The sequence below is a fragment of the Eulemur rufifrons genome, chromosome 28 (assembly GCF_041146395.1).
Source record: "Eulemur rufifrons isolate Redbay chromosome 28, OSU_ERuf_1, whole genome shotgun sequence".
Taxonomy (NCBI): domain Eukaryota; kingdom Metazoa; phylum Chordata; class Mammalia; order Primates; family Lemuridae; genus Eulemur; species Eulemur rufifrons.
The window spans coordinates 38,440,378-38,453,262 of NC_091010.1; the positions used below are offsets into that span (position 1 = coordinate 38,440,378).

The 12,885-nt window shown below is 35.6% G+C and overlaps 2 protein-coding genes across 3 annotated transcripts in view; both read left to right on the forward strand.

Moving 5' to 3' along the window:
• Positions 1 to 1,566, forward strand: part of LIPK (lipase family member K) — a 41,496-nt gene extending 39,930 nt beyond the window's left edge. Inside the window, exon 10 of one of the 2 annotated variants that reach the window (XM_069460714.1) lies at positions 1,307 to 1,566. In XM_069460714.1, the coding sequence (XP_069316815.1) occupies positions 1,307 to 1,546 (240 nt within the window). In that variant the 3' untranslated portion in view covers positions 1,547 to 1,566. The remainder of the gene's footprint in view (positions 1 to 1,306) is intronic. The other variant, XM_069460716.1, reaches the window with a different exon arrangement.
• STAMBPL1 (STAM binding protein like 1) overlaps positions 1 to 12,885 on the forward strand; it is a 229,168-nt gene that overhangs the window by 56,150 nt on the left and 160,133 nt on the right. The gene's annotated exons all lie outside the window — the stretch shown is intronic.

Below are 12,885 nucleotides of genomic sequence, written 5' to 3' on the forward strand. Positions count from 1 at the left end.
TCTGCACTTGAATATCTATAGCAGCACAATTCACAATTGCAAAGATGTGGAAACAACCCAAATACCCATCAATGCATGAGTGGATTAATAAAATGTGATATATGCCAAAGAGTTTGTACCCCTGTAATATTCTGAAATAAAAAGTAATAAAATTTAAAAAAGAGAGTGATAAAAGGGAAAGAAAGAAAAGAAAAGAAAAGGAAAAGAAAAGAAAATGTGCTACATGTATACCATGGTGTACTACTCAGCCATAAAAAAATGGTGAACTACCTATTGTATTATCCTGGATGGAGCTGGAGCCCATTTTTCTAAGTGAAATATCACAGGAAAGGAAAAGACAAACACCAGATGTACTCCCCATTAAATTAGTACTAATCTATCAACACTAAAGTGCACACATGGGAAGTAACATTCATCATGTGTTGGGCAGGTGGGAGGGTGGAGAAGGGAATGGGTAAATTCATGCCTACTGGGTGAAGTGCACACTGTCTGCAAGATGGGCATGCTTATAGCTCTGACTCAGGTGGTGCAAAAGCAATTTATGTAACCAAAGAGTCTGTACCCCTGTAATACTCTGAAAGAAAAGCAACAAAGTTAAAAATAAAAGAAGAAGAAGGAAAAAAAGTTCCAGAGAGAGACCTCTGGCCTAATATTAGTCATGCGCCCATCTCTCATACAGTCCCTGTGGTTAGAAGAATGCAGGACTAATTGGCCAGACCTGGTCACCTGGACCTGGGGTTGTGTTGGATCAGCACAGCAAAGAAGGGTTAAGGGAAAACTTGCTAGGCGTTTGACACTTTAGCCACTCTATTTCTCTGTGACAGACTGGCTCCTTCTTGACATCATACTTCAAATGTTTGTTTTCATACTTTGGTCTTAGTGCTCCCTGAAGAATCTGTTGATGCCTAGATATCAATAATGTCATTGAGTCCAGATTTTTGTCTACAAGAAGGAATATTTATCCTATGCAACATTTTGTTCAAAAAGGTCATGCTCTCAGATCAAGTGCCACTAGAAAGATGATCCCCCATAAAAAATAAGAACTCCCTTCCTCTAGAATCGTCTCCTAATTTCCAAAAAGTGCAAGTCAGAAATAAAATGATCATCTTTTTTATTCATAATTCATATCAGTGCACAAAAGTGCTTTCAAGTATTTTTAACACTTTAATGTTTATATATCATTAAGTGTATCCTAATTGCACATTTAGCATTTGCAGAACTTGCTTGATAGCTGATAGTTAATGTTACTTCTGTAATGTAGTTTTCTGTAAAAACTTTTTTTCTCTATCTCTTTCATTGTCTTTAGCTTACACCTCCTTTATACAATATTACTAAGATGGAAGTTCCAACGGCAATATGGAGTGGTGGACAAGACATTGTGGCTGATCCCAAGGACATTGAAAATTTACTTCCTAAAATTGCCAACCTTATTTATTACAAGCTGATTCCACACTACAATCATGTGGATTTTTACCTTGGGGAGGATGCGCCTCAGGAAATTTACCAAGACCTAATTGGATTGATGGAGAAATGTTTACAAAATTAAATGTACTTTCCTTTTTCTAAGCAAGTGGATTTTCATAATAATAGTGAGGAGGCGGACAGACCCTAAGGTGACCCCAATGATTTCCATCTCTCACGTCCATGCCTTTGTGCAATGCCCTTTCTCTTAGTGTGGTGGGATCTCAGGCTTCCTTCTAGCCAACAGAATTGGCAAAGGTGCCAGATGTCACATGCTAGCTCAGGTTATGCTATGTGGCAAAGGTGATTGGGGGGGGTGGTCACTTCCTGATTAAGTTACATTATACAAGAACTCATCTTTGCAGACAGGAGCAAGAGAATCTCCTTGTTGGCTTTATGCAATAAACAGAAGTGTTGAGGAAGCCCACATTATAAGGAAGTGTGAAAGGCTGGTAGGATCTCAGTGTGGCTTCCAGGCAATAACCAGCAAAAACCCACAGCCCTCAGTCATACAGAAACAAGAAAATGAGTTACATTCAAAACCTAAATGAGTTTGGAAGCCCATTTTTCCTAGTAAAGTCTCCCATTGAGAGAGCAGCTTGGCCAACACCTTGATTGTATGTAGCCTGCAGAGGCCCTGAGCAGAGGACCCAACTCCGCCATGCCTGGACTACTGACCCACAGAAACAAAGAGATAATAAATGTGTGTTGTTTTAAACTGCTAACTTTGTGGTAATTCATTATAAGCAATAGTAGACTTATAATACTACCACCCATTATTATGAATATTTAATTGATTATATTAATTATAAATTTATATAACATAATATAGTATTATTATATATTTTATATAATATAGTGTATGATATGTATTATATAATGATAATGTATAACTATTGTGTATTATATTATATGTAATAATATATATTAATATATAATAATGAAGATAATCATTTTTAATTTTTTATTAATACATAATATATATATTTATAGGGTACATGTGATATTTTGTTAATGCATACATTCTGTAATGATAAAGTCCAGGTATTAGGAGTGTCTATCACCTCGAGTATTTCTACAAGTTGGAAACATTCCAAGTCCTTTCTGCCAGCTATTTTGAAATATACAACACACTGTTTTGATTAATAACCATAGTCACTCTGCTCTGCTATTGAATGTTAGAACTTATTCCTTCTATCTAACAGTATGTTTGTACCCATTAACCAACCTCTTTTCACCACCCCGCTCCCACCCACACACCCTTCCCAACCTCTGGTATCTATTCTCCTCCTCTCTACCTCCATGAGGTCAACTTTTCTAGCTCCCATATATGAATGAGAACATGCTATATTTGTCTTTCTGTGCCTGGCTTATTTCTCATAACCTAATGACCTCCATTTCCATCCATGTTACTGCAAATGACATGATTTCATTCTTTTTAATGGCTGAACAGTGCTCTATTGTGTATATATACCACGTTTTCTTTATCCATTTATCCATTGATAGATACTTAGGTTGATTTCACATCTTTGCTGTTGTGCCATATCTTTGCTATTGTGAATAGTGCTGCAATAAACATAGGAGTGTAGATGTCCATTTAATATATTGATTTCTTTTCCTTTGGATAAATACTCTGTAGTGGGATTGCTGGATCCTATGGTAGTTCTATTTATAGTTTTTGGAGAAATCTCCATACTGTTTTCCACAGTGGCTGTAAAATTTAGATTCCTACTAATAGTGTGTAAGAGTCCCCTTTTCTCCCCATCCTCACCAGCATATGTTATTTTTCATCTTTTTAATAAAGGTTATTCTAATTGGGGGAAGATAATATCTCATTGTGGTTTTGATTAGCATTTCCCTGATGATTAGTGATGTTGAGCATTTTTTCATATAACTGTGGCTATTTTCTTGTTTTCTTCTGAGAAAGATCTATTCATATCCTTTGCCTACTTTTTAATGGGATTATTTGTTGTTTTCTTATTGAATTCCTCGTATATTCTGGGTATTAGTCCCTTGTCAGATGCATAGTTTGCAAATATTTCCTCATATTCTGCAGGTGTCTTTTCATTCTGTTTATTGTTTCCTTTGCTGTGAAAAAGCTTTTTAATTTAATATAGTCCCATTTGTCTATTTTTGTTTTTGTTGTCTGTACTTTTGAAGTCTTCTCCACAAAAGCTTTGCCTAGACCAATGTCCTGAAGGGTTTCCTTTATGTTTTTTTCTAGTAGTTTTAAAGTTTCAGTTTTTACATTTAAGTCTTTAATCCATCTTGAGTTGATTTTTGTATATGGTGAGAGATAGGGCTCTAGTGTCATTCTTCTGCATATAAATGCCCAATTTTCTCAGCACCATTTATTAAAGACAGTGTCTTCTCCCCAATATATGTTCTTGGCACCTTTGTCAGAAATCAGTTGGCTGTAAATATGTGGCTTTGTTTCTGAATTCTCTCTTCTGTTCCACTGGTCTATGTATCTGTTTTCATACCAATACCATGCTGTTTTGGTTCCTATAGCCTTGTAATATATTTTGAAGTCATGTACTGTGATGTTTCCAGCTTTGTTCTTTTTGCCCAGAATTGCTTTAGCTATTTGAGCTCTTTTTTGGTTCCATATGAATTTTAGTATTTTTTCTATCTCTGTGAAAAATGACATTGGTATTTTGATAAGTATTGCATAGAATCTGTAGAGTACTTTGGGCAATATCATTATTTTAACAATGTTAATTCTTCTGATCCATGATCATGGGATGTCTTTCCATTTATTTGTGTCCTCTTCAATTTCTTTTATCAGCATTTTATAGTTTTCCTTGTAGAGATCTTTTACCTCCTTAGTTAAATTTATTTCTAGTGCCTTATTATTTTTTGTAGCTACTATAAATGGAATTTCTTTCTTGATTTGGTTCTTAGCTTGATTGTTATTGATATATAAAAACCATTACTGATTTTTATATGTTGATTTTGTATCCTGCGACTTTGCTGAATTTATCAGTTCTAAGAGTTTATTGGTGGAGGCTTTAAGCTTTTCTAGATATGAGATTATATAATCAGCAAAAAGGGACAATTTTACTTCTTTTCCACTTTGGATGCCTTTTATTTCTTTCTCTTGCCTGACTGCTCAGGCTAGGACTTCCAATACTATATTGAATAGGAGTGATGAAAGTGGGCACTTTTGTCTTTTTCCAGTTCTTAGAGGAAAGATTCTCAGCCTTTTCCCCATTCAGTATGATATTAGCTATGGGTTTATCAAATATGGCCTTCTATGACACCAAAAATTTGAATATTTTGTCACTTGATGGTGTCCCTTATGTCATGTAGGCTTTGTTCATTCCTTTTTATTCTTTTTGTCTAACTGGGTTATTTCAAAAGATATTCTGAAATTCTTTCTTCTTGATCATATTGTTGAGGCTTTTGAATGTATCTTGTATTTCATTTAATCAATTCTTCAGTTCCAGAATTTCTGTTTGGTTCTTTTTTATGACATTGATCACTTTGGTAAATTTTTCATTCAAATCCTGAATTGGCACATGCCTGTAGTCCCAGCTACTCGGGAGGCTGAAGCAGTAGGATTGCTTGAGCCCAGGAGTTTGAGGTTGCTGTGAACTAGGCTGATGCCATGGCACTCTAGCCCAGGCAACAGAGTGAGACTCTGTCTCAAAAAAAATAAATAAATAAAAAATAAAAAAACAAACACCTGTCAAATCCTGAATTTTTTTTTTTTATTACTTTGTATTGTTTTTCAGAATTGTCTTATATCTTACTCAGTTTCCTTAATATCATTATTTTGAATTCTCTTTATGGGATTTCAGAAATTTCTTTTTGATTGGAATCTGTTGCTGGAGAATTATTTTGTTCCTTGCTTTTTCATGTTTCTTGTGTCCTTATGGTGTTATCTGTATATGTTGTGTAACATTCACTCCTTTTAATTTTTTGAATTTGCAAAAAATTTGTAGGGGAGGCCATTTTCCTGAACATGTATCTATAGTGTTGGTTGGGTAGGGCACTTTGGTGTTTATTCTGGGTGCATATAGTAGTGTAGTCTCTGTATGATTTTTTTTTTTTTCTTGGCTGTAAACAGTATCTAGTTTCTGTGATTTCCTCAGTGGCTTATGGTGCAGTTGTTAGTGGAGGCTGCTGTGAAGTTCTGCTAAGGACAGGGATACTGGGTGGTTATGTCCTCAGTACTCAGTGGTGGCAGTGGCAGGCCGAATGTCTGTCCTTGGGCCCCAGGGCAGTATACACTGGCACTGTTGTTAGTGGGTCCAGATGCACCAATTCTTGGAACATGAGGTGACTTGCTCTGGTGCCAGTAGTGGTAGCTGTGACCTGAGTATGTGGGCAGATTCTTGGGCCTGTGGGTAGCAGGCAGGGCATGGCTTGGTTGATAGCAGTAGCATTGGTGAGATAAACATCTGGCTCCCAAGCCGTCTATATTATTTTCATGTCTTCCAAAAAATCCTTGAGTATAATAAGTATATTTTAGTATCTATTTTAACATATTTTCTGCTTATTCAATTATCTCTGTCATTTAGGAGTTTGTTTTATAGATGTGTTTTTCTCCTGGTTATGGGTTCTGCTTCATTGCATGCTTAATAATATATTTTTTTTTTGGATGCCAAACATCAAATTTTACATTGCTGAATGCTGAATTTTGTTTTATTCCTTTAAATGAGGTTGAGAAACAATCACACAGACACAGAGTCAGTGATCAATGAATAGTTGTTTAATGGCTAGGAATGTCCTCTATGTTATAAAGCACTTGATTGTGTCCTGTGGAAATTGGGGTATTTTTTGACACATAATTAATATACATTTGGCTAAGACTCATATCTCAAGGACTTCCTGGTATAAATAAAGAGGCTATAGATGTGAGAAGGAGGGGTTAAATGAGATATAAACCTTGGCAGGGGAAGGCATGGAAGGGCACCAAAGACTACACAGGGAGGTACCTCTTTGATGACTATGGCATATCAGACCAGCATATCCTGACAGCCGATCTTGTCACTATCCTAGAAATGATTGCACTTACAACGTTGAGTCATGCAACTGAAATTTACAGGAAGTTACAGAGCATAAACTAAAACACATGTTCAAGAGTGCTTAAAACATAATCAGATGTGTGGTTTAAAATGATGGCAAGAGCTGTGACATGGAAAACGAATGAGATGGAGGCAGGCAGTCTAGAAAGAAGATTTAGGTGGTCCAGGTAGAAATGAAAGCAGCTTAAGCTATTACATGACTGTTTGGAATAACAAAACTAGCCATGGACAAGTATTTTCTCAGTTCTATATTAGGCACTTAGTCCTCTATTTGGGACAATCAATGATTTTGTGCTTATACTCGTGATCTCAAAGCAAAACCTTTCAAGAAAGCTCTATTTATACATATGAATATATAGTTGTTGGTTTTTATTCAATCAACACTCTCAAAAAAGTTAGATCCAGGAAACTGTCAAACATATACATGATGCCATAATTATTTTAGTGGCATTTTACCAGGAAATGTTAAATCATTAAAAAAATACCATTAAGTAATAGTTTGGCATTTGTTTTGGGGTAGAGCCAATGGAAAAGCTGTTTTTCTAAATCAAGCAACCTTGAGAACACTGGTGGATGTTATGCTTTTGATAAAGGATTGTAGTTAAATATTTGTGTAATTATCAATTCTTTCTGGCCAATAAGACTCAAATCTTAGTTGGGGAACAGAGGCCAAGCACCTGAGAAGACCTGTTTAATGATTCAGACAGTAGGGAGTTTGGTAGGCAGATATGCAATTCGGGTTAAATATATAATACAAAGTTATATATTTGTGGTGAGTACCCAAAATATAAGAATCTGGTTGAAGAAAAGTTTGGGGAAAAAAAGACAAAGAAAAAGAACAAGACTGACAGCTGAGAGCTGTTCTGTCCCTTATATAGCCACTAGTCAGTGTAGCTATCAAGCACTTAAAATGTGGCCAGTCTTAACTGAAATGTGCAAGAAGTGTAACATATACACCAGACTTCAAAGACTGAGGACAAAAAAGAATGGCTAGTATCTCATTAAGGATAATATTGATTACATGTTGAAATTATAATATTTTGGATATGTTGGTCTAAATAAAATGTATTATGAAAATTTATTTTACCTATTTCTTTATATATTTTTTAAATGTGGCATTTACCAAATTTAAATTACGTATTTAGCTCACATTTTATTTCTACTGGACAGTGCTGATGTACAAAAAAGTAAGGTAATTATCTCCTAAAAATCTGATTTTTTTGGAGAAAAACAAATAATTCTGCATTTATAAGATTTTTTTTAATGTATGGAGAAATGAGAGAATACAGATTGTGTGAAAGATCAGATTGTGCCACAGTGGTCATCAAGTTTAAGAATAATTTGGAGGCTAAATAGGAGAAAAACTGCTGTCAAGTAGCAATTTTAAATTATATTAGTATGCTATGCAATCTATAAATAATGTTGTATCTTTTCCAATTTAGTTTAAAAAACAGGACAGGATTTTTTTGTTCGTTTTTTTCTTCTGGGGACAGAGTCTTGCTCTGTCGCCCAGGCTAGGGTGTCGTGACATCAGCCTAGCTCACAGCAACCTCAAATGCCCAGATAATTTTTTCTATTTTTTTATAGAGACGAGGTCTGGCTCTTGCTCAGGCAGGTCTTGAACTCCTGACTTCAAGCGATCCTCCCACCTTGGCCTCCCAGAGTACCAGGATTACAGGTGCGACCCACTGCGCCCAGCCCAACAAGATTGTTTTTTACTGTGAATTTCCTCTTTCTTATTAAATTTACTAGATGACGTTAAGAAAAATTTCCTTTGAAACACACTTGAGAACAAAGAGATCCAGTAGAATTTATAGCCAAACTGGTAGCGTATCAAAGTAAAACAACTTTCACATAATAAGTACTCAATAAATAATTAATAATTCACTATTATTAACAATAACATTACTAGTACTTCTAAACTACATTCTCTGAACTTTTAGATTCATCCATTTTTAATTCATTCACTCACTCAGCAAAAATTTTTGATGGCGATAGTGATTAGAGAAGGGATGAAATCAAAATATTCTGACACTAAAAACCATCTGTCTATTTTCAGGGGTGAGATTTCAAGGTGATTTAACAAAATCAAATGTTAACTCAGGAAAGAAACAGGAGCATAAATCAAAACAGCCAAGTTACCTCTTTACACATTTCAACCACCATTTATTTACCCACATATATTAGATAAGACTATCTAAAGCGAGATCCAACATGAATTTCTGACTAAGTGTTCTGTGTGTTTTAAAAAAAAAAGAATCTCCATTTGAATATACCTCCTACAGAAGTTCAAATACAAAACATGCTCTGGAGAATACCATACATGTGTTCGGCACATTAAGCAAGAAGTGAGGCAGGTAAACAAACCTGCTTGGAGAAGTAGGTGATATAATTTTCCTCCTATCCAATGGTACGGCCCTTCCTCTTCATTCCCAGAAAGATTTGACCTTTGCCACAAACACAGTCCTGATCCTGCTACTCTGGGAAATGGATATCATCAAGAGCAGCTGTGAACACTTTTGGTAATAACTTCTCCTAAAATGTAAGTCATCTTTTCTTTGAACATTTTGGATTGGGTTGGGTGGATGTTCAATTAGCTTATTATGACCTCTTTGAAATCTTTAATATTTCAGTTACTTATTATTAATAGAACTTTTTGTCATTTATCTCTTCTGCCTCTTTATGATAGCCATACTGTTTTTGAAGATGTTTGTAGTATAGGGTATGCTGAAATGGAGGTTCATTGTCAACACTAAAGAAAACATGTTCCACTCTAATAGATACTCTCAAAAACAACACTGTTTCTTATAAAAATTATGAAAATTGCCAACTTTGCTTTATAGGTAAGGAAATAACATTTTAAAATATAATTTCAAGTGTTTTCCCTCAAGCCAAAGTAGGCTAATTAATCATTTTACATATACACATATGCATACTTATGGTTCTATTGAGCCCTGTTAGAATTTTAAGATGCAGAATGGATTAGATAAATTATTTGTTGAGCAAGGGACAAATTCCAGGTCCTTGTTCATACAAAGTCTTTTACTCTAGGGCAGAATTTGTCTCAAAAGTATAAGGTTTCAAATTATTTCTCTTTTCAAAATTCTCATTAGTTTCTATTTTGTTGGTTATGGCCTATTCTTTTTAACTTTGAGTTGTTTTCAAGGGAAAATTATACCCCTGTTGACACAAAATCATGTGTTAAGAAAAAGCAGTCTTTGGAGAGAAAAAGCAATCAGACAAACAAAAAGATAACCGACATTGTAAGAGAAAATGTGTTTTGAATTCGAACATTGGAAGGAAATTATAATCATTTCCACAGATAGATACTGAAGTCAAGAATCTATATTCAACCATGTATTTTCAGCCATCTTCATAATTGAATGGGCAGCCATAATTAAACAATGATATGAATGTGGTATGATTCTTGAACCAAGATATCAAAAATACCACTGGCCTTCTGAAGGAGTGCCCCTTAATTATATCTTTTGCCCCAGATCACTTCTAGCTCTAATATCATCCAGTTTTATTGGGAAAAAAAAAAACAGCAAAAAATTTCTAAAGGTATTTTACAGGGCCAAGGAAGAAGTTTTAATTTATTTTATTTAAATTAATTTCAATGTGACTATTGAAATATATAATTACAATATGTTATATATTCTATCATTACTATTATGTATAATAATATATAATATTCAGTAATACATTTTATACTTCCTAAAATAGCAAGCTTATATAAGAAGAGTGATGAAACACTGGAGAAGTTTAGCTTCATTTTATTTGATATGACTTTGTTTCTCCACAAGCAAAAGAATTAGAGGAGTTCTCCAGATTATTCAGATAACCCTCAAGGTTGAGGAAGAAATATAGAGGTCAGTGACATAGAAATTCTTTTGAGATTTGAGCTAGTCTATGATTTTTAATGACCTGAGAAGTTGAACTACATTTATGCTATTTCTACACGAAGTCATAGTAACAAATCAACATTAATAATAATAATAACAATAACAATATTGTCCTTCCTAGAACTCTCTGAAGAGTCCGTTAAAGTTTTGTTAGTAAGGAATCTTTTTAAAGTCAAAAGGCATGAGAGATTCCAGGCGAGTCCATACACCCATGCCATCATAATGTCCCAGCCAGAGCAAAGCGTGGTTGAGTCTTTCATCACAGACTGAATGAGTATGGAATGGTGTATAATCTCTCCCTATTCCAGCAAGCTGAATGCTTCCTTTCACCCTACATTTGGTTAATTGGCATGAAATTTCCCACTCCACTGGAACAGCTCTTAGGATTGAGATAAATAAGAAATATCTTTGTTTTTGAAAGAATTTGAGGATGAGAGTTGATAATAGAACTGAAACTCCTCTATTATGCTGGCTAGCAACTTAGTTTTCCCTATTCTTCTTTATGTTAGGAGATGAAAGAGATTCAGTTAATGCTTAGGCTCCACATGCATACAAAGTGAAGTAGAAAATTGAGGTACAGCTGGTATTTCATGTGGAGTTTAGAGTTAAATTGGCATTATCTCTTCAAGCCTCCATTCTTGCCTTGTTTAACACAGTGGTTAAATTGTTTGTGGGTCAGCACCCACAGCGGTTGCTGCCAAAGTTGACAGCAGACCGAATCCCTTTGGCGTGAGAGTCACTTTTCCCTGCCACACTGCTAGTTCCTAACTCCTTCTGGCGTCAGGAATCAGGGTTGCCTCATCTTCTCGATCAAGTTACAATCATGCACATCCCTACATACTACATGGTTGGCACCAGCACTTTCATACAAGTAATTTCATTTGACCCTCATAATTATACTGTGGGATTGGAAAGGGAAATACTGTTATTTCTTATTTTCTCCATTAGCCTCTTCCTGGGGCTACTTCCCTGTTTGACATCCTGGTTTGAAAATATTGCTAAATCCAGAAGGCCGGGCGCAGTGGCTCACACCTGTAATCCTAGCCCTCTGGGAGGCTGAGGCGGGAGGATTGCTTGAGCTCAGGAGTTCGAGACCAACCTGAGCAAGAGCGAGACCCCGTCTCTACTAAAAATAGAAAGAAATTATATGGACAACTAAAAATATATATAGAAAAAATTAGCCGGGCATGGTGGCGCATGCCTGTAGTCCCAGCTACTCAGGAGGCTGAGGCAGGAGGATTGCTTGAGCCCAGGAGTTTGAAGTTGCAGTGACCTATGATGATGCCACTGCACTCTACCCAGGGTGACAGAATAATACTCTGTCTCAAAAAAAAAAAAAAAGAAAGAAAGAAAAGAAAAAAAGGAAATATTGCTAAATTCTCCCAACAGTGACAGACACTCAGTGGAAACATGAAGGATTCAGTCAAACTGGTTATTTGGCACCATGCAGACCACTATTTCCCAACCTGCAAGTGCATCATGGCATTTGGCATGTCAGGGAGACGCCTTGGGTGTGTGCCTCAATCTAAGGTTTACTCATCTTCATAAGCTTCCTGTTTCTCATCTCTCTAGCTTCTAACTGTCACTATAACCATGTCTCACTCTTCAGCCTGATATCAAAAGCAAAAGTTCAGAAGTTCCTAATCAATAAGGAGCCTTGGGAGCAAGAAAAGCTCACCTAACTAGGTAAGATGGAGATTTATCACAACTGGGGTGGCGGCCAGGTGTAAGAACTCTGCAGTGAGGCTGCCTGAGTGCCCATCCTAGATCTGTTGTCAACTGTTCGCTCTGTGACCTTAAGAACATCTTAAATTTCTCTAAACCTTTGTTTTTTCATAGATTAAATGAGGATAATAATAGTACCAACTTCAAGGGGTTTTTTGAAGTTTAAATAACATATATGAACTATTTAGGACAATGCCTTGCATAAGGTAAGTACTCAAAAGATATTGGCTATTATTACTTTCTTACAATTTTTAAAATCATATAACGTTAACAGATATAAATTATTTTCAGCCAGATAGGAAATGCATGGAAAGCTACTTAGCTTCAAAGGGAAACTCTGTATTTCAAAAGTCAGAGATTAGTTTGTTAAAGTGAAGCCTTTCTGATATTACTCTCTTGCTCATTCTTAGAATAAGAAAAATAGTGAGAGCATTTATTAAGAACTTACACCATACTGAATGTGTTATATATATTATGTCACTTAATCCTCGCTATAAACCTATGAGGTAGGTTGCGTTACTTTCCTAATTTTACTTACAAGGAAGTCAAGAGATAAAGCTACTAAATACCTTGCCCGAGGTCAGACATCTTCTGCAGTAAGGCTGGACTTCAAGTTCAGGCCATTTGACTGCAGCACTCATATGATGAGCATGCTATACTGTTACCGTGTCAGCTGGCCTTTGAAGAGAGATGCTTTTAAACCACAGCAAGGAAGTGAGACTGCACATTGAAATATGCAAAATTTGCCTTTAAGTGTCCAC